The sequence below is a fragment of the Harpia harpyja genome, chromosome 16 (genome assembly GCF_026419915.1).
Source record: "Harpia harpyja isolate bHarHar1 chromosome 16, bHarHar1 primary haplotype, whole genome shotgun sequence".
Lineage (NCBI taxonomy): Eukaryota > Metazoa > Chordata > Aves > Accipitriformes > Accipitridae > Harpia > Harpia harpyja.
This window is the reverse complement of record NC_068955.1, coordinates 17,618,862-17,646,251: the sequence shown is the minus strand read 5'-3', so window position 1 is coordinate 17,646,251 and position 27,390 is coordinate 17,618,862. Positions and strand designations below refer to the sequence as shown.

Below are 27,390 nucleotides of genomic sequence, written 5' to 3'. Positions count from 1 at the left end.
CTGCGGCGGGAGCCGGGGAGGGCGCCCCCGGGGCACGGCCGGCGCTAGGACCCGGAGAGCGGCGGCGGGGCGGGAGCAGCGCGCCTGCGCGGCGCTGTCCGGCGAGCGGGCGGGCTGCACCGAGCCGCCCGGCAGCGGCGGCAGGAGCAGCGGCGGCGCCGCGGGTCCTCGCCGCCCGCACCGGCAGCGCGCTCGACCCGACCCGACCCGGCCCGGCCGCAGGCGGCGCGGCGGGAGGGCGACGCGCGGCGCTGTCCGTTCAGCACCTGCGGACGCCCCCCGCCCCGCACCGCCGGGAGGGGCGCGGGCACAGCCCCGCTGCACGCCCGCGGGGGCTGCAGCCGGCACCGGCGCCCACCCCCGCCTCCTGCCCGGCGCCCCGCAGCCCCGCGCCCGGAGCACCTGTGGGCAGCGCCGGTGCCGCGATTTTTCTTTTTTTTTCTTTTTTTTTTTTTTTTTTGGTGTGTGCTTTTGGCCACGTCCAACCAGGGAAGGGCCCTCCCCCTCCGGCACGTCCCTGCGCCCCGGCACCGCAGCGCCCGCGCTCCCGGAGCATGGTCCCCCCTGCCCCTCCGCCGCGGCTGCAGCTCCCAGGGCCCCCGAGCGTCTGACTTCAGACGAAGGCGGTGCAGCGCCAGGAGCCAGCGGCCCCGGCTTCCCCTCGGAGCGGTCCCCGCGGAGCAGAGCCGAGCCGAGCCGGCCGGGGCCCTTCGCCCCCGCGGGCCTGGATCGGGGCTCGGGTTAGGCACCGACTGCCGCCGAGCAGCCGTCCCCTTACGGGCTTGCTGCCTGCCGTGCTTGCTCGGATGAGTCTGCGACATGCCTAATAAGAGACGAGATGGGCCAGGGCGACGAGAGCGACCGCATTGTGATCAACGTGGGAGGGACTAGGCACCAGACTTACCGCAGCACCCTGCGCACCCTGCCCGGCACTCGGCTGGCCTGGATTGCCGAACCCGATGCCCACAGCCACTTCGACTATGACCCCCGGACGGATGAGTTTTTCTTTGACCGGCACCCGGGGGTCTTTGCCCACATCCTGAATTACTACCGCACTGGCAAGCTGCACTGCCCCGCGGATGTGTGCGGGCCCCTGTATGAGGAGGAGCTGGCCTTCTGGGGCATCGATGAGACCGATGTGGAGCCCTGCTGTTGGATGACCTACCGGCAGCACCGTGACGCCGAAGAGGCTCTGGACAGCTTTGGTGGGGCACCCCTGGATAGCAGTGCCGAGGACGGAGACATAGATGGCACCGGCGACTCTGGTGATGGCGAAGAGGAGCTGGAGATGACAAAACGCCTAGCACTTAGTGACTCCCCAGATGGCAGGTCTGGGGGCTTCTGGAGACGGTGGCAGCCCCGCATCTGGGCACTCTTTGAGGATCCCTACTCCTCCAGATATGCAAGGGTAAGCTATGCAATCAGCACCCTCATCAAAACACTCCAACCTCCCTTCAGCCCCACTTCCTCCCAGCATCATCAGGGTTATTTCCACCGTCAGCACAGAGCAGCCATCCATGTGTGTAGCCATACAAAAACCATGCATGGGCTATGGGGACATAACTCACGCTCTCAAGCAGGCCTCACGCATGGGGCACGAGTGGACACCAAGGCATGAGCTCACGTACTCGTATGTGGGCTTCCAGAGACCCTTATTTTCTAACAGCCTCCTAAAAACCCACACAGCCTGGGGCAGGGTCCCCTTCACGGGCCAGGCAGATCTCCATTATACCAGGTAATTTTCCTCCATGCACAGATTTTTAGTCAGTCATCCCTCAGTAAAGAGAGATGCCTTGTCCAGCCGTCTTACGAGCTAACGGCTCTCTCCCCTTTATGAGATGGAGAAGGGGTCATGGGAGCAGGCAGTCCCTGGGAGACTAGGGCATTTGGAGAGTTTCTCAGCTTGGACTGGGAAAGGAGTCTGTTCCTTTCTCTTTTCTCATACGTACCATGTTCAAATATTTATGATCATGCTTCTCTGAGAATGGGTAATTCAGTTCCTCACTTACCTCCTCACTCTGTCTTTTCACTTGTGGGAAATGCAAAGTATTAATCAGAGGAGAGGGTTCATTCATGTAGAAGGGACACTGTGTTTGACAGGTTTCTTCCCTGGCTACTGAAGGACAACTCCTCCCCTCCTGGTGCCTGCAGTTGTTTTGGAAAGGGAATGCACACTGGTGCAGTTCACAGCATAGCTGTGGATAAAGATGATCTTAAACAGTCACCCGACTCCTCTAAGTAGGTACCTTTCATGCTATCACAGAGGAGGATAATTACATTAATTAGGGCCTGATTCTGCTCCTGAAGTCAAAAGCAAAGAAAACATTTACTTCAGGAGCAGCAGCAGGATTAACCCCCAAGATACCCATATTGATAAGCAGCAAAATAGATGAAGGGTAACGCCTTCTCAAAGAAATTGGTTTGGATAGGTTTTACTCCTCTCTTAAACATACCTTTGTTACAGCATAATTGCTGCCAGCCCTCGGTAGGGATGAGTGGTGCTTTGGTGTGGCAGGATGATCAGTGTTCCTGAGGTGGATCAAAGAAGTGAGATCAGATTAGGGAGCAAATTGGACAGATGGAGGAAAGAGAAGTAGAAATGCAGGGAGCAGGGACACGGGAGCTGGTCCTATATGAATGGGTGGTGGAACAGCAGCTGCTGGGGACTCAGTCTGAGCAGAGATCTCCAGCAGTGAGCCACCAGCTCTGCAGACTGAATAAATGGGGAAAGCTGGAGCACAGCCTGGAGTTATATCTTGGTGCATTTCTAAAGATTCTTGTTTGCACACCCTTTGGAGATTTCCTCCCTGAACAAAGAAGTTAATATTTTAAATGAATTCCTTTAAACAGCATGGAGGATAAAGGAATAATAAAATATTTACCACGAGATGAAAGGATAATGCTGTTGAATTGCAGCTTTCAAATCCCTGATTTCTGCCAAGGGAACATGGAAACAGAGAGGGAAGGCTGGAGGGTATCCTTCAAAAGGCTTAGTTAGCTTCCTTTAATCAAGCCCAATGTTAGCAGGTGTTGATTTGAATGGCAGATCTCTGGTACCCAGGAATCTGTTGGTAAAACACATTTCAAGTCAAAGCAGTGTGCTTGTCCAAGATTTTGTGGAATGGTCCAAAAGCCAAATGGATAATGCTGTCCCAATGAAAAGGATACAAACAGAGGCTAAAGCACCTTTTTGCTTGGAAGCATTATGATATTTCAGGTCAGAGGACAAAATCTATAACCAATATTAAGAGTCTTTGTGATGTACTAGCTGGACTTCTAGGAGGATATAAATTCCATTTTCTAATTCGCCATGGGTATTTTCATTTAGGAAAAGGCATTTTATAAAGTGATTTGGGTTTGTTGTTGGGTTTTGCAATAGATGTTATACTGTTGTTCACAATTACATGTGCATACCTGGTAGAATTCAACCCCTGATTTACCTCTAACTTGTTCTTTCCTTAAAGGATTGTTAAACTAGAGAAATATGAATTCTGGGCAAAGTTGAAGTGTATACTGAATATTTCATGGGTTAAATATGATTCTTTAACTTGTATCTATGGAAATGTAGGCCATAAGCATTAATATTTTGCATGAAGGAAGATGGCTTTCATCATCAACACATGCACACACTGTCCATTAAGAAGACATTATAAGACACTTAACATTTTCTAATAAAAGCCATATGTTATGGTTATGGATGTAAAAAGAGATGGGAGTTTGATTTATGCCCCTGTAACCTAACACAGACATTGCAAAAAGACCTTAAACTCACAATAGCTAATTTACAGTAAAATAATTGATAGCATCATTAACAAGTGAACGGTATATTACAGCAAGCATTAGTAAAGTCAGGCAACAAATCCACTGTTACCTCACTTTTAATTGTGTACGCTACTTTCAATTACAAACTGTATTTCAGTCATGCAAAAATTTAAATTCGCATTGCCATCTTGTCAAAAAAATACATCACAAAAATGTGTCATCCTATTGGATCTGAGACTTGTACTAATGGTGGTTATTATACACATTTGGTGTTTATGTATGGCACCAAAATGTATGTCAAAATAACATCTTAATATAAGCATTGGTTTACATAACCATTATACTTTTACACTTGGGCAAGTAAAAGGAATACAGTATATGAATGTTAAGATTAAATGAAAACCTGCATATCTGAATAAAGCAAGATTTCTCTGGACTAAATCTGGTACACTAAATGAATGTTGAGGAACTGTCTATGGAAAGCTCAGCATTTACTCAGATCTAGCCATTCTTGGAGCATTTTGGTAGGCACTGCTTACAAATACAAGTATATTTGACTGTTTTGCTTCACCAGGACTTAACTCATACTAAATTACATCTATTCTCATTGTAGATGGCCAGGGGAGACTCAAGAGCATTTGTATGTGTCAGGCAAAATCAGCTAACTCTGCAAATTTTGCCTATTTCTAAACTTACTTTGATAAAGCATAAGCTCCCAGTCACCAGCCATTTGTCTTTAGGTGAAACATAGTCAACAGTTTCTTGTTAAAATGATAGTGGCTGAGTTTAAATTCTAGTTTTCTAAACACTAATTTCTTAAATAAGGTAATTCTTTCCAAAAAGATTAAATACTTTAAAAAATTGCATCATCTTCTAAATCCGTAATAAGAAAAGGTAGCTTGTTTCAAATCACAGATTGCCTTAGACACCTACCTTAATAAGATAAACAGGTGTTGTACTTCTCCATAATTTAAAGAATCCACATTTGGATAACAGAAGCAAAGTCTGGTACCTGGAGTCTGAACAGAGTAACAAATAAGGTGATGGAAAAGATCAGACTTAGAGAGATACTGCACGCATATGCAGACAGGCAGGCATCCAGGTGGATTTTCAAAAGTATTTGATCAGGCAGCTAAATATCACTGCATGTCAATGGATATTGTGCACCTAAATCAGTGAGGCGTTTCTTTGAACCTTATTAGAACTGTCTTTTTCGCGTGGTCAGGCAACTTTGTAAATTTATTTTTCATAAGTAGATGCAAAGGGGGAAATAGACTCAAAGTCACACAGAAAGCTACACAGATACACTAAAGCAGCATATCCGAGAGTTACATTGTAATAGAGTTCCTGTCTTCTGCACTCATTAGACTCCACAGGCCCCTCAGTACACAAATGTGTGAAAAATATTTTCTTAGCATCCTCTCTCCTTTATATTTACGTCTGGTCATGCTGTTCTTACACTAGCGAAGCTCCCACTGACTTTCTGGGGAGTTTGGCCTGCAGGTATCGAACATCTTTGCCCCATTCCTTCTCCTCCCCCCGCAGCAGGATAAGCTTGTATTTGTGTTAATTCACAGGCGCTAGGTTAGTCAGTGCTTGGGAACCAGGAGCTTTCAGCTGAGATTCTGCACTAGTGCTCCCATTCAAATTGAATGGTTAAGCTTCATTAATGAACCCTCAGGGAAGCTTTTGTAGTCCTCTCAAATAAACATTTTTACTGTTTTTAAATAAAAGCTAGTTGGGGTCCTATGGAAAGTCCTCAACAGCTTGACTTGCCATCCTGGCATATGCTATACAGCTCTGATCTGGAAGAGGAAAGGCTTATGGCAAACTCTCACTCACCCATTCCTCATGTTGTCCCTTCACATCCTGCAGAAGGATCTGCTTTCCTCAGTGGGTGATTTTTGAAGGACAAGTTTCTGACACTGGACACTGAGGAGACAGGAAAAAGGATAGTGGGGAAGAGATGAGGAAAAAGGTATTCCCTGGGGATTTTTTCCAGCTTTCTTTTGCACATTCCAGAGCATTTCAGCCTTGCTGTGTTCATTTAAACTGATTTTTCTCTATGTAAACTACATCCCTTAGGTACAAGAAGGCTTACGGCATCCTAGTTCCTGAATAACCATACTGTCTTGAGGCTTAGAGGCTGGGGTAATTTCTGCTCATCCTTTACCCTGGCCCAGTACAGCTAAGCTCAGGAATTGGGGAAAGTATCAGGGAGTGGGAAAAGATACTCATCACCCTTCACAAGGGGAGCTTATTCTGCAGCCATCTGATGTGGGACACACTTTGCATAGGAGTGCTCCACAGACAGTGCTCCAGAGGCTCCCGCCGAGCACGAGCAGATAGGGAGAGAAAGGAGGAGAGCCACCCCACACGCTTTCCCCCACCCACAGGCACCCCTCTCCCAGGGGAGAGCTTTCATCAAAGGGGCCCTGATGGAGCTGCTCTCCTGCCTTGGGCCTTTCTGCAAGGTCTCCCCTGCAGAGGCATATCTAATCCTGCACTGAAGCTGGCTGCAGTAATTCTCACCATATACTTTGACAATTAACGAGACAGCCTAATTTTAACTGCACGCTGCATTACAGCTCTGGAAAAATGAGACTCTTTCCCCATTAAATGAAGTTTCCCCTGCACTTGTAGTATAATGGAATTACAGATAGACATCTATTAACTACCATTCTATCATTCATTATTAATATAGTTCCTAAAATCCCATTTTATTCCTATTTTTGCCCACCAAGGGACATGTTACTGCCAATCCTTATATAACCCATTAGTAAGCATGGTATAGTCTTCTCTGCATCCTGTCCAAAGAAGCCTTTGCAATGCCAGTTAGAAAGTGTTCACCGCTCACACCAAGTCCCACATTCAGTCCCTATGAAATTAGCCAAGGTGGGAGCAGGCACACTCACAAATAACTCCTGGGAATTGTCCCTCTGACTTCAGAAGTAATAAATTTTAAAACCACCATCACCAAAATAAAATCATAGCAGCCATGCAGAATCATGACTCCCTTGGTTTGAGTTGTTCAGAAACACATAGGAAGATACGATGTCTGCCCAGAACATCTTACAATCTCTTTGAAGTCACAACCTCACAAGGAGATGAGAGGGATGATGTTATCTACCTGACAAATCTATGGCTGGCTAGTACAGACTTAGCAGTTTTAATTCAAGGAAGGTTTTTTTTTAATCCATTTGCCTATTTCCAATTTTATTTCTATTATTCTAAAACCTTAAAAAAGAACAGCATCTGTTGCCATTTTAATTTTTTTTTAATCTTACTTAATTTTAATGTTTCTAGGTTACAAAATTTACTCGATTTAGCCAAGGCTGTGATTGTATGGATCATACCATCATATGCATACACATATATATGCCTTCCTTTCTCTGCCACCTCCTACGATGCCGAGTGGGATTTCCATATGAGGAAGGACTTCAAAATTAAACCATCCCAAAATACTTCTGAAAATGTAACTGTGGTGCCACTGAAATCAATATGAATCTAGTGACTGGTTTCAGTATGGTATTTGGTCCCTTCTCTCTTTAATCCATCCCTATGTGCCTTCAATTATTTTCTTTGCCCTTCTCCTGACATTTGCTATTTTAGTCTTGGTTAGGAAAAAAAAAGGTAACAAAATACTGGTATTCTCTGTTGGTATACCATGAGACAAAGGATAGAAAGATCTGTGGATGAATTATAGTATTTCTATTTTAGAACTGCTCACAAAAATGTGATATATTAGACTATGTCTAGGAAAACTATTTTTCCATCTTGTTTTTCCTTCTGCTGTGCAGTCTAGTATTCAATGGTAGTCATCTTTCTTATTTGTAAAAATACGTGACTGATCTATGTATATTTATGGTAGTACTTTGGTAAAGTTGATACATATTGCCTTTCTTTTAACATAAGGAGAGATGTTAGCAAATCAGCAACAGAGGGCCTAGCCTTACTGTTACTGAAATTCAGTGCCAAAATTACCACTGACTTCAAGGATAGAAATGAATTTTCCTGCAGTATGGTTCAGGATAACAAATTAATTGCAGTGTACTGCTTTTTAATAGATACATTCCGTATTTCCATTCCAAAGCACTGAAGTGCAATAGATCTTAGCAATTTATTAGGAGCATACATATTAAAATATATATTTTTATAATCATTTAAAGACATGGGCATCTTTAGCATATTGCATCAAAACATAGGAGCTTAATACTGACAAAGCTCTTCATGATCTGGCACTTTTTATTGCAAAGGACTATAGAATACATCCCCATTCAAACCACATGACTCCAATTAACATTCAACCAAATCATATCCAAGCACTGTATCTCATAAGAAAAAGGGCAAGCAGGGGTATTCAGACTGAAAAATTGGGCCCTAATTGATAATCAAGTGCATAATTCTTTCTCATGCAAATACAGATGGCAAAACTGAGTTTCCATTTTGTATAGGCTTGATTTTATGAAAATTCAGTGCATTCTTGGGGATAAGACTAATAGAACAGCCATTTTGAGATCTTTGCAATTGTATTACAATTAGCTTCTCAGTTACTATATACTGAATTCAATCTGAGGAAAGAACAGTATTAGAAGGCTGACTTGGCTTTCTCTACTGAATATTGCATTACATAAATATGTGATTCACTCCAAATGGTACACAGGAGTGTTAGGATCAGATGAACTCAGAGAAATCTATGAATCTATGGAGAACCACCTCCTCCCTCTGGAATATAAACCAAATGCTGTCATTTCTAGAATAATTTTTACATCTCTCTCCTGTGCTCAGTAAGGACCCAGATTTTGCTATCTTCACTCCTACTCTTGTAGTGATAGCTTACTCCAGGAATATCCCTGTTTCCTTCGGGCTGAGAACAAGGTACTACCCAACTCGGTTAAAGGTGAAAGGACCAGGTCCTAATTGATTTTCATTTCTTTCAGATATAATTTAGAAGATATAATGGGGGCTCTTATAAATCATGCTATAAAAATTATGAATAAATCTCAGTCCAAGGCTTTTTGCAGTGATTGCTTATGATGTAAGACCCTTTAATGACAGTAAGTTAAAATTGCATTGTAATGGCCCTTTGTAAATGCAATAAATCTCCAATTTCAGTGCACTGCGGACAGCCGGCGAAGTGTGTACTGCACATGAGCTACCAACACAGGCATACACTGCTGGCACACACTTACGTAATTATGTTGATACTTCAGTAGCAGCAGTAAATCTTAGCCCTGCTAGATTTACTTTGAGAAAATGTTCAGTCAAGACCATTGTGGTGTTGTGACTGCATGAAATAGTTTAAAATATCCTACTGGCTTTTAACTTGAAAACCTGGGAAAGAATGTCCCTTTCAAAAAGCAGTAAGATGGATCATTGTTGTGGTTTAACCCCAGCCAGCAACTAAGCACCACACAGCTGCTCACTCACTCCCCCCCGCCCCCCCCCGGTGGGATGGGGGAGAAAATCAGGAAAAGAAGTAAAACCCGTGGGTTGAGATAAGAACGGTTTAATAGAACAGAAAAGAAGAAACTAATAATGATAATGATAACACTGATAAAATGACAACAGGAATAATAAAAGGATTGGAATGTACAAGTGATGCGCAGTGCAATTGCTCACCACCCACCGATCGACACCCAGCTAGTCCCCGAGCGGCAATCCCCCGCCCCCACTCCCCCCAGTTTATATACTGGATGTGACGTCACATCGTATGGAATACCCCTTTGGCCAGTTTGGGTCAGCTGCCCTGGCTGTGTCCTGTGCCAACTTCTTGTGCCCCTCCAGCTTTCTCGCTGGCTGGGCATGAGAAGCTGAAAAATCCTTGACATTAGTCTAAACACTACTGAGCAACAACTGCAAACATCAGTGTTATCAACATTCTTCTCATACTGAACTCAAAACATAGCACTGTACCAGCTACTAGGAATACAATTAATTGTATCCCAGCTGAAACCAGGACAATTATTTGGTTTTAAATAACAAAGGCAAAACCTATCCCTACTGAGTCTTATAATTTCCCAGAGACAAATACAAGTTAAAATAGGTATTTTGGTCTGCACAACCAAACCAAATCCATCTTCCTTCCTGAATTTCCTGGATCATCTACTCAGCATTCACAAAAAAATTTAAAAACATGCACAGAAATACACCAACAGGGTAATTGCTTCCTGTTTCAGCTGCAGCAGAATCCCTATTCCTGTCCACCTCTGCCCTCCAAAAAACACATTTAAAACATTACCTGCATTTCCCTATTCAAATACAGAAAGATCTGGTCAGTTCAGGTTGCTTATTATTTGACATGCATCAGAAATTCAGCTGAAGATTTCACTTTGAAAATTCATTCCAATAACCCTGTTCTATTTTTTTGTTTGGATTCTTGCAGTCTTCATTGCACTGGATCAATTGACAGGTATAGATGGTGGAGGCCAGTTTTGCGATTTATCCAGTCATTAATTAAATGAAAACCTTCAACCAGAATGCTTCTAATTTGATAACAGATTTCCAAAAAAATGAATAGGGAGAAACCCCTAAAAATGCTGAGCACCTACAACCTCCAGCACAAGGGAAGTCATGTCTTATAGCAGAAAAGGACATGGGCAAAGAGTTAAGAGACCGTCAGTAAAATCCCACCCCGCCTCATAGGGCCACTGCCACAGCTACCACTGGTTTTAGTGGGATCCAGCCAGAGACCCATGCAGACCTATTTCAGGCAACATTTTTCAGGACAAGGACAATTGTGTAATTGCCACAACACTCGATGCAAAAGGGCTTGCCTTCACAGCACCCTCTGATCTCTACTCTAAAAACAAGACAACATGATATCAGCCACATTGTGCCATTCCTGTTTCTTTTTTTAGCATGGTTCTTCCCATTGCTTCTAGTGTAGAGTTTTACAAGAAATCTAGTGACAGGACATCTTAGCACTTCTTGGGAATGTGTCCTGCATCATGCAGAACTGATTTTAACTCAGGCTTTTTCAGTAAAGCACTTGTAAGGACAAACCAAGAACAACCTAACCATGCTATGATAGCTCAACCAATACCAGACTGAGTCAATTGCTGGGTGGTGGTGTTTGGTTTTCTTTTTTGGGGGCAGTAGCAGATCATTTTAGATCTGAATTTTGCTTAAGCAATATTGAAATTTAGTGTTCAGCTGATAGGAGTTCAGTGTTTGTCCTGCCAAGAAGTCCCAAATGCACTAGTGATTTTATTAGAAGACCTAATGTAAATTTCAAAACTGTATAGATTACTTGAAATGTTAGTTATGTCTAAGCAGCAGGAAATCAATAGTGCAAAAGTGCATTCACTGTTTTAAAGAAAACATCTTTTGGAGAACTTGCTCCACTAAGAAAAGCAGCTCAGTTTACCTTGTGTCAGCGACATGGACTAAAGGCAAATGAAAAGTTTGAAATTCAATAGCAATTCTATAGCATCTTCAACTCCAAACCACAAATTTATCTTCACATATGTACTACCATCAGCTACAGCAACTCCTAAAACTGCACATTTATGGTCCTCAAAGGATGTCTTGGCTAGGACAGCTGGGTAAGCCTTTGTTCTTATTGGGTGATCTTTAACATTCATTCCGAACAGTCCACACATGTCTAGAGAAATATACACAGACCTACATGGTGTGAATTTACTAGAAAGCAAAAAAAAAAACAAACCAAAAAACCCAACCCCAAAACCCCCCAAACCTGAGATTTGGACAGATGATTGCAAGCAACTGAACTAATGCAGCTTATCAAGCGAGCATTTGTTAGCAGATCTGACTAAAGTTATTATTTGTGCGCCCTACTTGCTTGCATATGTTAGCTCTGAAGAATCCTCTCAGGGGTTTCAGCTAGCATCTACAGCATGCCAGTAGTACGAAGGCAGGCCATATTTATCTAGCTTAGCAAATGAACATTTGCAATGGCACAAGCACACAAACAACACATTATATTAGGTCATTAAGCCACATCAATTGCTTCAGCCCTTCTCATTTTCTATGAATTTTACTGTGTGTGGAATCATACAAGACATTTAATCTCAGTGTGTGATTTTCAAAATAGAAAACCAACTTTTCTCAGGTTACTTGCTTTGCATTTTTTCATCCCTCCTTTATTATGTGTTTATTGCAGTAACAAGCACAATAGGGTTATCATCTCTGTTGACACCTCTAATTGCTATTACTGTAAAAACAGCAACTTAACAATAAGCATCTCTGGGAAGAATTTACACTACACTTAGATGTAGTGTTTCCCAAACCAACCTGGACCAGAGCAGAAGATCACCCAAAGCCACGATTCTTCAAAAGGTGCGGTATGCGTATGAGTTGTGCCAACCACTGCAGAGACAGCAGGGCTGGGCACCCACCATCTCTCCATCACTCCCGTGTCATGGAAATCTAGCAGTCAGTTCCCACATCTTCACTTCTGAGGCCAGAATCATGAAAGGATGTAGCCATGTGAGTTCAAACTTATAATTTCCAAAACACTAACCACGCAGATGTAATTTTTTTAAAAGCATATTAAAATTTCTCAGTGCCTACAGAATCGTTTCTGTGCCCAGAACTGCTTTAGTATGGTTGGCAATAGCCTTATATCAAAGCCTTGTTAATGCCCATAATTTTTCTTTACTAACAGGCACCATCCTTTAAATGTACTTGCTGAATACACACTAAATATAAGCTGTTTTCAAAAAGATGCTCAAATGAAATCAGGAGATATTAGTAGTGTGAAACAGTTCCCCAGATGTAATAATTCAGTGGCTACAGTCTTTTGCTTAGAATATGAAATTTCAGGTTTAATATCTTCCTCCAACTGCAGGATTTCAAATTTTCATCTGTCTCTGCTCAAGAGACTTCCCAACTTCAGACAGCTGCATAATCCAGGCAGTTAGTGAAGTTGATGCAGTTTGCACGGTGTGAGGATCTCGCAAACCAATACATTGGGTATGTGGCAAAGCAGCATTTTCCAATAACGTGGAACGAAGAAGCTGTTCCTGTGTGGTAATTCTGGGCTACTGAATTCAGCAAGATTAATAGCAAAAAACAGATATGTGTAGTGACATTATCAGAGACAGCATAACTTTAGCATGCGACAACGCTAGTTTTTTATTTTCAGTCACTCACTAGTTCGAAGCCAGTTCTTATTAGAAATAACTTATGTTGTCATCATGCAGTTGACTCCAGGATGAGCCATGTGCAATGATTTAGTGATCTCTGTGCAGCCCCTATAGAGAAGGAACGTACAAAACGCACAAAAAGGTATGAGATGGTACGCAGAAGTAGACAATATGTAGAAGTAGGGAGAACTTCTTCACCCCAGGGTCTGAGCAGTTCTGCCACGCTGAAAAGAGAGCTCTCAAGTCAGTGTAAGGACATATCACATGATTTGTTTTGAAAAGACCTACATTTCCCAGGGCCATCAATCTGTAACCTTTCAGTCATGCCATGTAAATACAAGCATTCTTAAAATCTGTGAAGGCTGCCTTTTCATCAATATTTTAACATAAACATTCTTTTAATTTAAATGGAAATTGATCACTTACATTTTATTACTTTTTAATACAAGTGCATTATCACCATTAAAGGAAAGTGATCTCAATTAAACTATTGCCAGGATAAATTTAACTTGGAAAAGCACTAGAACAAGTCTTTGCAAGATTAGGGCCTTTTACAGCACGTATGCTTTAGCTTTGGTATTAACAACCAACACAGAAGGGATCAATAAACATTCTAGCTCTTACATTCGCTGCCTTCGTGATGCACATAACACTAGTACAAAATCTTACTGGAAACTGTGACGGGTATATTGTTAAATATCCCTCTCTACTGTAATTTACCTCATATAGAAGTCTTGCCAGGGGCTCTAATGAAGCAGAGGCAGTTGTGCAGTTTTACCATCTGTTATCAACTCTACTCCTGCTATAGCAGAAAAACAATTGTATTAGAATTTAGAAATGACAAACATTGAAAAAAATATTTTCTTTCATTGTTTAAATAGCTTTGCTGTGCAGTCTAAAGAACAAAATGTTTGGACAATAAATAAAACATTTTAAAAACTGATTTAATTAAAAAACAAGATCTAGCAAAAGAACAGTGATAGAGTTGTTCTACATAACCACAGCACAACAAAGAGGTATAAATTAGCAATCATGTTATATTCCACAGCCTTCAGATTTAGATTTTAATTCAGGGTAACACATCCTATTTTTATATCCTGTAGAAGAAAAAAAAAAATCAACAAAAAACCCCTTTGAAATAATTGAAAATTTTTAAAAGGCTACATCTATGCTATCTAATAAAGGACCATAGGACCAAATTGTAGAGTACGTAGGAACTGAATCCTCCTATCCCTCTTTCCATCCTAAGTAAGGACCTGCAGGGTAAAAACTCTGAAGAACACTACAGTGTAGCTTCACTTATGTGCAATGGACTAAAAATGAATACTTAATATTTATATGAATCATTGTCAGTGTCAAGTAAGATGAAGCTTTTAAAAATAGAATCAAAGCAGGGAATGAGTTTTAAGACTCAGTGGGTAAATGCCTCTTTACATACGGTATTATTTATAGATATTTTTCTAATCTGTTCTGTCATCTTGTCTCTTAAATTATTAGAAAGGAAGCAAGGAAGAACTACGGCAAACGTAGATGAAAGAGAAATCTTACTGGGAACTGTGGCAGGAATACGAGCAAAAGCTAGGAAGTCTGGAGCTGTGTTCCTAGGCCTCTTATTCTCTGTATGTTCTACATGAAAACCATTCCAGCCTATTTTGTAATTAAATATGTACATTTTTTAAACTACTCTCTTGCAACAAGAGGAATGGTGTTTTCAAGACTCTGGCGTCCAAAAGACCCACTACCACACCTGAAAACATGCTGAAAACAAGCTAATCACAAGCAGGTTTCAGACATTGGGCTAGCTCTTGTGTCAGTGGTCTTGCTAAGCCTTGGACATCCTGCAGTAGCAAAAATCCCCTTTAGATATAAACATTGATCTGACAAAGAAAGTCACAACAGGAATTTCAGCATCAGATCCTGATTTTCATAGCTCCCTTTGAAGTCAATGACAGCTGCAGACGGTCTCTTCAAGTTGATCCCCAAAGGTTCTCAGCTAGGTATTGAAAAATTTTAAACATGTCAGTTGTGATAGCTTTGTGTGTCTATTTATCATCATCAGATAAGGAGACTGCCAGTACTAATATCTCCTTGCATCATGAAGGTTCTGAGAGTCTTAACCATTTATGAAAATACTTTTAAAAACTTCTACAAAAAGCACAAGATAAAAACAAAATATTATTAGCATTTTAAACAAGTATTCAATATGGAAGTGCAAAATACTCAAGACTATTAGGATGAAAGTCACCTTGTAAGAAAATTCAAAGGAAGGGGGCACATCCACATCCACAAAGCTTCTGCTGGATTCTTGCAAATAGGGGAAAGTTATCTTTCACGTGTAGGAATCTGGGGAGGTCATCCTTATTTTCATTCTGCTAGGAGATAAGAGAACTCTACTATGAAGCAATTAAAGCCATTTGTTCCCTTATGCAGAGACTCACATTACACAACCTCCATCAGACAGGAATTAAAACTGAGTAAAGCAGGCATCTACATGGTTATGGAATACTGCACAGGGGGACTACATATCCATCGGCTTTTGTTTTGATCATTTGAGTACCATTTTTATAAGCACCAATGTGAAGTACTTTTTTGTACTCTTTTCATCCAGGTAGGAGTTTGAAGTAGCTGTATGTCTGCTGAGAACACCACACACAACTGCTCTTTGATTTTATCACATTTCTTGCAAATACAAGCTTTTGCTGCTCTTGACTTCAGCAGCAAGATCTAATTCAGACCAGCGAGAAATTTCATCTAATCTCTTTTTATCCTGATTGTCCTAACGCTATTTTAGGCATAAGATGCAGATGTTTACAGGTGCAAGAATTGTGATAAATTTAAGCAGAGATCCTAGATGTGAATGTTAGGAACAACAGCTCTTTTTTTTTTTTTTTTTTTTTTTGCCACAAGGATATCGATCGCATTGTTCAGCCCAATAGCCAACCAGGTTTTATTTAGCGATGCCAGTCTAACAGATGTAATTTCCACTTATGGTAGCTGTGGGCACATCATTAATTCTAGTAACTGCAAAACTTACAGTAGAAATCCCTTTCTGTGGCATCCCTTGTTTCTCACTTTGACAGCTTTAGCAAAAGAACAACAACAAAAAATTTCTACTATGAGCTTGTATGTGACTGCCCAGATACAGCAGTAGTTTGGTCTAAAGATCTTCCTACAAGAGCTGTAATGTACACAGATGGCAAAGGGCTCAGAAATACATTCAGAAAAATGCAGTAGACAATTTATGTGTGGAAACTATGTTCACAAGCCCTGTACCATGTTTATTGAGAGAGCAGAAGCTGTATTTTAAGAGGCATATCAATAAAGATTTGGCTACAAATGGAAAAAAAAAAAATCTTCTCGTTCACTACCTGCACTGCATATGATACTAGCTGTAATCAAGAAAAATTTCAAGATGACATGAAGCTATCAAACTGCATAATTCCTGCTAGTGCTCACTGCAAGTGCTCACCACAGTCCTGCTATTAAAATGCCCACAGGCCACAAAAACTCTCTTAAGCCAACTCACTAGCCCAAATTATGACTTCTTCTAGTTAACAAAACTCACCACAGGCTTGCAGCTTCGGGTAGAATACATTTTTTTCTTAAAAGACACCTACCTTCATCAAAATGCTAAGTAGTCACTCGTGGGTTTGAATCTCCCATTACGCTGAGGCAGTGATTTTATTTTTTAAACACACACATAGAAAGAGACGAGCCAAAAGTAAAGTCACCATGCATGTCACCACCCCTCTTTAGCATTTATTCCACAGCCTTATTTGTCTTTCAAATCCAGCTACTCATGAGGGTTGCGAGGGAGGGAAAAGCTTGATGAATTTTTTGGGGTTTTGTTTTTTTTTTTTTTTTTTGAAACTTTGCAGATGATGTTTAGGGAGCCTTCTCACAATTTATGGCTCAGAAACAGGTTTTGGAGTATGAACAGTATTATATGTACTCTGCAGTTTCAGATCTAGAGCTCATCAAATAACTGTAGATACGTTTTCTTTTTGGCAAAAAAGATATTTTTTGTCTGCCATTTATCCCCCTCCTCTCAAAGAAGGTTTATTCAAAGTTTCTTCCTTTTCTCCACGAGAAAAATTCCAAAGTTTTTTCCCCCATTAGTTTCTTTTTCTCCCCTCAGACTTACTTAATAAAAAAGTGAAAAAGTAAAATGGTAGTCAGAAAAAAAGAACAAACCAGCAAAGTTTAAGAGGGAATAACTAAAAGATAAAAAGCAAAGAATTTTCTGCACAAAATTTTGCTAAAATCTTTGGATAAGGAAAAAGCCTTGCCAGTTTGAAGTCTGTAGGACAAATATGACAAATTTTGTTGAATGTTTTCAAGGAAAAAAGGATCTCTCTTTTCCAAATTGCTTTTCTAATTTCCATTGAGTTATTTACAAATACGCATCTTCTGCTTGCAGTCCTTTTGCTTGTTTGAGGTGGGGTTTTTCTGTTTGTTTGTTTTTAAATCAGTTGAGAATAAAAACAGGTTTCCATGTATATCAGGAAAACACAGGCTTGCTCATGAATTTTTCTTCAAATTATTCTCAACCTGGCTCTGTGTTTCTCTAGCCCTTTCTGGACATGAAACTACTCTTCCTTTTAGAAGGATCAACATCTTGTCCTTTTGATTGTTCCTCTTTCACACAGAGGCTGCGGCACCAATTCTGTTTTTTAAACCACATTTTAATTGTTGTTGGATAATTGATCTCCTGCTCACAGAGCATGGGATGCTATGCAGTGGAGGAACTGCAGTCATCATCAGACATTAGAAGGACACTCTTTTGAAGCAGAACTACAGAAAATAGTGGTTCCAATGTAAGCAGTGAGAAGGAAAATGCCTGGAGTAGGATGTAGCAACAGTAAATAGATGGAAGGAGGCTTCAGAATTAGAAGAACAAAGCGCTGTGGGGAGAGGGAAGTCTCACCTTTCAATATTCAGTAGACATTGAAGAATAAATAGTGTTGGGACCCAGGAAAGCAAATGTAGGATGACAAATCACCAGCCTACTAGTAGAGAAACAAGACTGTCAAGAGCTTGAAATCTCAGACTGTGGCAACTTACAGCAAATCCTTTTCCAGCAAGGTGAGAACAACCTCATCAGAATAATTCAAATGAGTTTGCAATATGCCAGTACATTCTGCATGTGCCGCAAGCAAGAAAGCAGCCCTCACAAGAGCCCAGGAAGAAAGGAATTTGCAGTAACAGATTTTGTGGTCAAAAGAGCACATTTTGCTGTTGTGAGCTTGCCAAAGAGTGAAAAAAGGGTTAGGCTTTACAGTGAAAAGCCTCATGTGTTATCACTAGCGCTAGCACTGGAGAAGCCTTTGCTGTAAGGACATTTGAAGATTTTGGATGGCATGTTCTGATGCACTTAGTTTTTTCTGTGGCCTGTGAAGGTCAAACACCTGGACAGCTGGCTCAAGAGCTTGGGAGGGGGGGGAAGTAAAGGGGCCAACTTCACCTCTTTAAGAGCTCTAGGGTTCCAACCTAGCCAAACCAGCTTTTCCTCTTAGAAGTCCTGCACAAGAATTATGGCCTTCACCACACAGAGACTCCTTTCAGCTGTGATCCAAACTACATGGGATGTCAGGAGAAAACAGCAACTGGCCTCATAAATATATAGGGCACTTGTGGAAGTGAGAGGGAGCCGCAGGCTCTTGCTCTGTCAGGCTAAAAGACGCTGTGCAAGTTTTGGTGGCAGTCCCCATAGGTATTATTCTGGAGGTGATTCTCATTGTGCATTAAATGCATGGGACAATTAGCACCCCTTCACCCTTGTTTGATCACATTAATTGAAAAAAGAAAAAAAAGAAGTCTAGAATAAATGGGCAATCTTTAATTGAGAATATATGCTGTCTAATGAAAAGATGTGGCTTGTTAATGTATTCTGTTCACCGAGGACTCCAACACGAATATATGTTTAAGATTCAGTGGCAGATACAGTGATGGAGCTGAAGCAACAAGGAGAGATAAGGTAGCAGACAGAAGCAGTACGATCTTGTGTAGGAAGCACAGGAATGCACCAACTCTTGATCTGACTTCAAATGTGACCTCTGGCAAGTTCCAACTTCTTGATAGTGATTGACATCTATAATCGGGATAATAGAACATCATTTATCTACCTCTTCTGGGTATTGTGGAGACTAACTAATGTTTGCACAGTAATTTGGAGATAAATTGGAGGTACTGGATGAATTTCCAGTATCATGTTTGCTTTAAGCAGGTGAAGTGAGGATATCTTTTTGACACAGAAAGAACTAAAGTTGTTCTCAAAATAAATCAGAGGGATCAGAAGGCAATCTTATCTTTGTTCCATTCTGATTATTCAGCATTTCTCAAAAAGATTAACAGGAAATGAGAAAGCAAAGCTTTTGTGGGTCAGGGAGGTAAAATTTAGGAACATTTAACACTGTATCTACAAAACCTTTCTAAACAACAGTTAAAAATTCAGAAGATTCTTTTTACTCTTTCAGATGAAAAATTAACACAAGACACCCAGTAGAACGTGCATAACAGATTATTGACAGATCTACTAAATAACTTTTAATTAAATAATGACAAAGTTTTAAAATGGAATACATGTATCCCCAAGTAGACATTTTAAAACAAAACATACAAAATTAAAGCACTAGCAGACTTAATCATACATTGCATTTTAACTGGCTCTGGTTTACAGCAACCTCATAAAGCCAGAAAATAGTCTAAGTGAATTAACCCATTGTCTCCATAATGTGTGTTCTGAATAGAGATTTCAAATTGAAGGCGCAAGTTATACATCAGCCCTCAAGTGGCAATAGAATGAACCCCTGATTTTTATCTTGGCTGTTGTCAGAAAACATGTTGCCTTCCCAGAACAGGCAGACTAAGTATGAGCTGAGAGCTGTGTCTAGCAAAATGGGTCTCTTCCAAGAAGACCAACACCCTACAGAATAAGATGCCAGAGCAGATGCTGTATATGCTGAAGCCTGACATATGCTGAAGCTCCCTGAGCAATCACAGAAAGGCACAAAGCATACTGGGAGCAGTCACCTTTTTCTCAGCTGGGTTGGCTTTATCTCCAGGATCATCTTTATGTTATGAGACCTCTGGCACAAAGGCATCAGACAGATATTGAATATAAACTATTCACTTCCTGAGGAAACATTCAGCCAGAAGTGGCAGAGGTACAATTACAGAAAAGGATGAGAGGCAAAGAAGTCAGGACAGACATAGCAGAATGACACTTGGACCTCTTCTGTCACTGGCAGTATGTTGGGACTGGGAGTAGCCTAGTTATTTCCCTGAAGACACAAGGAGCAAGTCAGATGATACAAGAGTTGCACATCTGCTTTGTAGATACCAATCTCTTTGAAAATACCCTTTGACTAGGATGCAGACCTCAGAGTGTGTTGGAGATATGTGAAGAGCACAAGACCCACTTGCTGGTGCCTTCTTCCACTGTAATAGTCTGGTAATTCTTGCTATAGGCGAGCACAAAATGGCTAGGTGCCTTTGATATTGCTCAGGGGCGATTGTGTTCCTCAAAAACATGCACCACTTTTGAAGAATTAATTCTAACTCATATTTACCATGGTTTTGTTCCTTTATGGTATACAGGGATGACCTGAAATCGCTTATATCCTGGTTGTCTAATTCAAGGGATCAAAAGTGTCAAATTTGACCTCCCTGTTTTTTTTTTCTGGAGTAATTCCTGAAGGTACCAGGAATTACTCCTCTTCCAAATGGAAGAGCAAGGGAAAGCTGCTGGAATTTTAACAAAAAACCCCTTTCTTCCCCAGTCTTCACTGATTATAATTAATGTTAAGTTAATCAAAACTCAAAGCAAAACAAAAAAAAAAGGTCAGAAAGCAATTATCTTAGAAATATGTTCCCCAGTCAATTGTTTGCTTTTCAGGCTTTAGCAGTGTTGTAATTTCAATACTTATGCAACCACCATAGAATTTTCTAGGTCTGAATTTTACTTCAAAAGCAGAAACTTCTCACCAACCAACCCCTTCAGGTCCAAACCCGTGAACTTTTTTCTCATAAGGGAAAAAAAACCAAAAAAAGGAATGAGCTTCCTTTTAAGTTTCCTTCACACTTTCAGCCTCCTCAGATGCCACCACTGCATCACAGAAGAAACTATGAGGCACCTTCCTTCCTGCTTACTGCAGATCAAGTCAAGGGCACTTTGAATCATCTGGGAGACACTGCCTCATAGCACACAGCCCTTGCAGAAAGAAATCCTCCAGCGAGATCAGTTTATGGCAGATTTTGTATTGTGCCAGGTTAACAGCATATGTATCACTGTCCTTTTAGCACAGACTGGAAGAAACTGTATTTGCTAAAGCTACGTAGCCAGAAAGCATACTTTAAAAATACACACTGTAATCAAATGTCTGTTTGTAACATTTATGACTTGGCAGATTGACTTGCACATCAGGCACACATTTCAATGGTTAATTTTGAGCCCTAATGCAGCAGAGCAGTCTTCTATCTGGCTGGTGTCTATCCTTTTCAAAAGGCAAAGGAGTGCATAAATTATGTTTAAAAAGAGGTAGGCATTTTCTACCCACAGTGTAGAGTCACTGTAGGTGGATTATTATCCAGGAATATTGAAGAAGTAGGAAGTCTGTGATTTAACCCATTCTTTGTAGTCTCCTTACCTGCTATTGTTTTTACTGCTGACAGCCTGAAATTATCCACATGATAGGATTTTTCAGGTAGTTCAGGAGCACAGCAGCTGCACTTCAGACAGTCAGCAGGAGTTAAAACCCTAAAGCAAGGATTTTATTCTGAAATAATACCAGGTAAGCCCTAAAATAGCATCCAGTTGCCTCTGCTGATGTTGGCAACTATGAGGTTGTGCCAGTTTACTTCTGTTAGTATTTCCCTCACCAGACCCTGCAGGACAAATGCCATATATTACCAGAACAGGATGAACTCTAAACCATCTTACAGATGACCAGCAGGATTTTGAAGCCTATTTCTTCTGCAGTATTTTTACTACTGGGAAAACAGAAAGCAATAGTTTTCACACTGCAAACTGAGACATTTGTATGTCAGGATATGGGCATGACCTTTAGCTAATACAAATAAGCATAGAGATGTTCAGCTGAATGGAGCTACCTGCACTTACTCCAGTTGAGAACTTGGCCTTCTACGTGGAGCTCAAAGAAAATACTCCGAATTGTGATAAAAATAATCGGCATCAGGGCTGAGCATCCCTAGATTCCAGTGATTTGCCTACAAGTTGCCGACAGTGAACATCTTCAGAAATAGGACCTATAAGAATAGCCAAAAAAGAGGAGGATTTGTAAATGTTTGAGTTTTAGATTATCTTAGGTATCACTGTTCAACTTCTACATTCAGTATTTATGCAAAGAGGATACTGTTTTGCTTGTCCACAACATCTCTTTTTCTGGAATTTCATAATACTTCACAAAATGACTTAATCCTTTCAGTACCTCTACTGACATATGCAAGTATTCTTCCAATTTTCTCACAAAACGTGCAAACTGAGGCACAGAAAGATCCCACTTTTTTCTCGAGCTATTCAAAAGAAATCATTAACAGAAATGAGAAAGGAATCCTGCCTCCCACTGCTTTAAAAAACAAACAAACAAAAAATCCCAACAAACCCCCCACAGATTTCACCAGACTCACCATTGTAAATAGGTCTAAACAGGTCAAAAGCAGTAATGTTAAATCCAGAAGTACCTGTGCTGTGCCTAGTTCCAATGGATGCTGCTCTAAAACCTAGTATTTTTTCTACCTGAGAATGGTAGCAAAGGCTCAATATTTTCCAGGCAGATTAGCATCTGTCACAACATCTTGGTCTTCTTCCCTGAATACCGATCTTTGTTCTCTAGAAAACAAACAAATGCCTTACTAGACTTGCCGAGTACCACCAAGATGCAGGCAGGAACATAGGCTTGTCCTCATCCCCTCCTGACCACACTCAGGGAAGAGACCAAGAGCTGCTGGCCAATGCAGCCTCCAAGAGAAAGAGACCAGGCAAGGTGAGCCAGACCCATCTTTTGAGAGGAAAGAGAGGGGATATTTTGCTATTGCGATAAAAATAAAAGCTGCACCATGTTAGTCAACAGAGCTGGTCACGCTTGAGGACACAAATGAGAGAGGAACCCCCCAAGAGGGGAGGGGAGCGCAGAAACATTTCACTCCTCTCCTTGGCAGCAACGGAGCAGCTGCCCTTCCCACCTTCCTCCTTGCCATCCTCTGCAGATGCTACCCTTAGTGAATTGGCCATACTGGCTTGCAAGGTGCTCAGTTTAAAACTATCACCAATAAACTGAAATTCTTATTTCTACTCTGAACCTCAGGGGCACTCAGCAGAACTTCCATCATAGTCAGACATCTCCTACCCCATAACAAAGTATACTAAATAGTACCAGAACTCCTTCACCTGCATCCAGCAGCCTGTGCATGGGATTGCCTAAGGGTCCCATTTTAAATCCCACATGTGTGGAATTTATCCCTTCACATTCCCATTTCTGCTTATAGCAATACTTCAGTGCATCAGTTGACATCAGCCGTCGTACATGCAGCATTAAAGTTCAGGCTCCTTGCTAAACAGAAGTCTCGGCAATGACTTTCTGACTACCTTAAACTCCTGAGGTAGGTTTCTGTTAAATAAAGCACTGCTCAGCTCTTCTCCTGGAGTTCTTGAGTAGTTGTCTTTTGTTTGATAGTTGACCCCTGCCACCCTGTATTTGCTGGTATAGCTAAGCTGAAATTCTTATCTGTGATCTTGTCGGGGCTGAAATTTTTATTTTGCAACTATTTCCACTTTCCACCCAAATAAAAGAGAATACAAAGAAAGGAGAATTTTATTTTCCCAATATTTTGTAACACAAATTACAGGGAATGATTTTAAGATAACATATGAATTAAGGGCACCATCAGCATAAATCTAAATTCTGTTTCAAGACTGCCAAATGCTGCTGCTCAGAAATAGATAGATATAGAGATTTCCAAAAATAACTTTTCTACATGAAAAATTCACACAAGATTCCCACAAAAACACCCCAAATTATTTTAAAAAAAGCATACTACAGCATTTATTACTTTTATCTCCCTGAATGTTATTCAGTATTTTCTTGGAGGAACACTCAGAGGCCCCAGTAAAGAACAAGGCTATGCTGTGCTAGCTCATTTAACTAGGGAGACTGAGACTGTTTTCAATGGTAATTAATATGAACAATAGTACCTTAATTTATGTAGATACATACATCCATACATATATTTAAACCTTTTCTACAAGCGTGGAGCCTAGCTGGAGACTAGAAAAGACATCTTTCTACAGAAAATAGATCAGAGGCCCTCTCCCAGCATTAACCTCTGGGACCTTAAGTCATGACATTTTTAAATTTAGAAAAGTTACTGGGATTTTTAATAAGTTTTCTTACTCTTCTTGAGCCCTGAAAAGGTGAACCTATAGCAGACTGTTTATTTATTTCTATAGGTGTGACATGAATAATTAAGTAACCCCTACACATTTCTGAATATTTCTAAAGCATTCATAAAATAGATGTCTAACATACTCCTCAGACAGCCATTTGCAGTAAGGCCTTTGGCCTCCTATATCAGAGTCCACCAATCAGCCCAGCTTTCCCTTTGCATATTCCTAAGTTTGTTCCCCTCTGTAAGAAAAGGATAACACCAGTGGAAACAAGCATTTAAATGCTATTTCTCAATACCTGTAGCTGTATTTTCTTTTATTGCCTATATACTGTACCTTTTTCTCAGGAGAATGTTTTCGTATCATAGGACGACAGAAGCTAAGGCAGTACGTTAATGCCCATGTATCCAATTTTAAATCCCATGCTACTCCAACATATTAAAAGGAATTTTCCCAGGGAGAAGGATACTTTCCCCAAGGATGGCTGTCATCTAGGGTCTCATCAGCTTTCAGATCTCTCAACTGACCAGTTTTTACTGATACTTCAGTTATTATTTTTTTAAATCATTTTTTGTCAAGGACCACCCCAAGGAAAAACAGATTGAGAAGCTACTGGTTTAAGAAACTGCAAACAGAAGGGGTTAGAGCTTGCTAAGGCATCTGATGAATTCAGGCATATACTGTAATGTGCTACACTATTTCTAGAGAAGAATTGGATGCCACATTGCTTATATAGCGCACACAGTTATTGTGACTTTCTCAGGAGACTGACTTTACACACCTCTAGTTTGCACCCTCTGTGAGGAAGCGCAGCTTTAGGTTTTATCTGACTGAAGCAGGACACATTGGCAACCACAACACTGGGAGCTCAGAGATCCAATGCAGCAGCCTGGATGTTATCCATCTAATTTCAGTATCTAATCTCTCTAGACACTTATAATATGCCACTTGCTGGCGTGCTCCATCTTAGTTGATAGTAAAATCATTTAATATAAGTGAGTAGCGAGGCAGGTGACAGGCTGATTGACGGCAATGTCTTCATTTAAAGCTATGCAACAATACCAGACAGAGGTCTAGGGCAGCTCAGGAGTAGAGCCCTGCCTAAATTTGTTGTTATCCATGCAAGTTTATCATGCCAAAGTGTGGTTTATACAATCTACTAAATCATTTTCCTAAAAAGAAGTTGAGCTACCTCAAACCCATTTCTCAAAGCAAAGAGCATCAGCATATCACAGGATACTTAACAGTGAGATTACAGAGAGAATTACCATTTCTCCCTCTTGACAGTGAGAATCTGCTTTTCCACTACCTTATGGTAACCAAAAATAATACTGGCTTCTTGAAGCTACCTGTATTTTAACTGTGATCTCTAATGCCTCAGTGGCAAAGCTAGTGCTGTCTGACAACAAGCAGGTACACTCACCAACACTGCTAATGCTCGGTGTCATAACTCTGTCCTCCATATCATGTGAGTGGGAATCAGACAGACCCTTTAAGGCAAATTTGGTGTCCATCATTTGCTACAAATAGATGAGGGAAGCCAGCAAGTACCAAAAGCACAGATGGAAATAGAGAGATGCTCCTGTGGAGAGTGGTTCCTGCATATTAATACCCATAACTAAAGCTTGGGAAAGCCTTTGCCCCTTATTTCTTCATGGCACTCCTGCTCAGAGATCCCAGAAGGACAGACTGGATCCCACAGGAAATGCCATAAAAAGTCCATTCTTGATGAGCCTCCAGTCAAAGCCTAAAGGCAGGGTTTCATGTAAAGGAAAAGCGGGCTGTGCTGAGTTTAGGGAGCAGGAAGGTCTGTTCCTTTCCTAAGGGCCTTGAGCATGTCACGTTAATAATTCATGCCCACTTTTCCCCATTCCTTAAGCCCAGTTGGTTCTAGGGAAAGCGATGGCAGAAGAGTCCCTGTCCACACTTGTATTGCCACGGAGACACAACCTGACTACAACCTCCGCACCCACAAATTCCCTCAAATCCAATGGGTTTTTAGTCTGTAGCCGACTTCTTGTTCCGCCTTATGGAAAAAGATAAAGACGAATTAGGTCCTTTTCACCTCCTCACCTCTCTTGGAAACTGAGTCCAGATAGTTTCAAACCCTCTGTTCAGGAGTGACCTGCACAAGAGCTTCTGAGTGCATATTTATTTAGCTCCTGTGAAAAAAATCAAAACATGTTCCCCTTAATTCATAAGACAATATCTGGAGGTGGTGGCTAACTCTGTCCCAATTCTTCCATGCTCCATTCAAGCTCTACATTGTGGGGCTGTTTCCAATCCAATCGCAGCACAAATACAACCTTTCAGTAAAACCTGCATTGTCCAAGGTGTTCAAATGGGGATAACTAAAATTATTTCCCTACAAAAGGCTGAATTTATGTTATTTGCAATGAGGCTGTGACATACGAGCTTTTTACACCCTTCAAAGAGAAATTTTATGCTAGTGATTGTCTGTCTTAATGAAGGAGCTTTATCTCTCCCAGTGCCATGTGTGGTTGCAGTTTCTGTGGTAACGAGTGACTGCATAGAGAAAGAAGTGGCAGCACAGAAGTCAGTGTAAATTGCTAGCATGTAAACAACGGCTACCTTAGGGCCTGTTTTACATACATACTTTTTTGCTTCAGTTTATGATCAATTTCTGGAAGGTAATTGTTAATGTCTACAATATTTATTACTTGTACTTCGGAAACCATTGAGTAAACATCCTATATGATGTATTTAATATGCCATACTTTGCCAATACGTAAATGCAACTTCTAATTTAGTGTAAAACCCATTTGATTTTTGTCCATACAAGGAAAAGTCATTCTTTAGTCCAGCCTAGAAAATAAGATGTAAACTCTCTCAATGAAAATCACAAAATAGAAAAAAAAAGTACAGAGTATAAAATATATACACATATAAATGAGCAAACCAAAGCAAATAGAAGATGACATGACGTGAAAGATAAGAGCAGGTAAAGCTTTTTTTAATTCTGCTTTCATGGAAGAAGTTGATGTGTGTTAATCTCAGGGAGCAAACTCAGGTCAGAACACCAAAGCTGTGTAAGCACTTCAAGTGACTGAAATTAGGCGATGAAGAGGACCAGGCTTAATAGCTTTCATTTCA

At 41.0% G+C, this 27,390-nt stretch overlaps 1 protein-coding gene and 1 long non-coding RNA gene across 6 annotated transcripts in view; one reads left to right on the top strand and one right to left on the bottom strand.

Annotated features, from left to right (window-relative positions):
• The first annotated feature begins 459 nt into the window (after nt 1-459).
• The window catches only part of KCNC1 (potassium voltage-gated channel subfamily C member 1), a 132,293-nt gene continuing 105,362 nt past the window's right edge, over nt 460-27,390 (top strand). For all 5 annotated transcript variants that reach the window (XM_052811572.1, XM_052811574.1, XM_052811573.1 and 2 more), the window contains exon 1: nt 460-1,408. In XM_052811572.1, coding sequence (XP_052667532.1) covers nt 839-1,408 — 570 coding nt within the window. In that variant the 5' untranslated portion in view covers nt 460-838. The remainder of the gene's footprint in view (nt 1,409-27,390) is intronic.
• On the bottom strand, nt 18,892-22,718 carry LOC128152878 (uncharacterized). The gene is made up of 3 exons (XR_008238781.1): nt 22,630-22,718; nt 21,994-22,139; nt 18,892-18,963 (listed from the first exon to the last, which is right to left on the bottom strand). It is a non-coding gene; the product is annotated as an uncharacterized LOC128152878 (long non-coding RNA).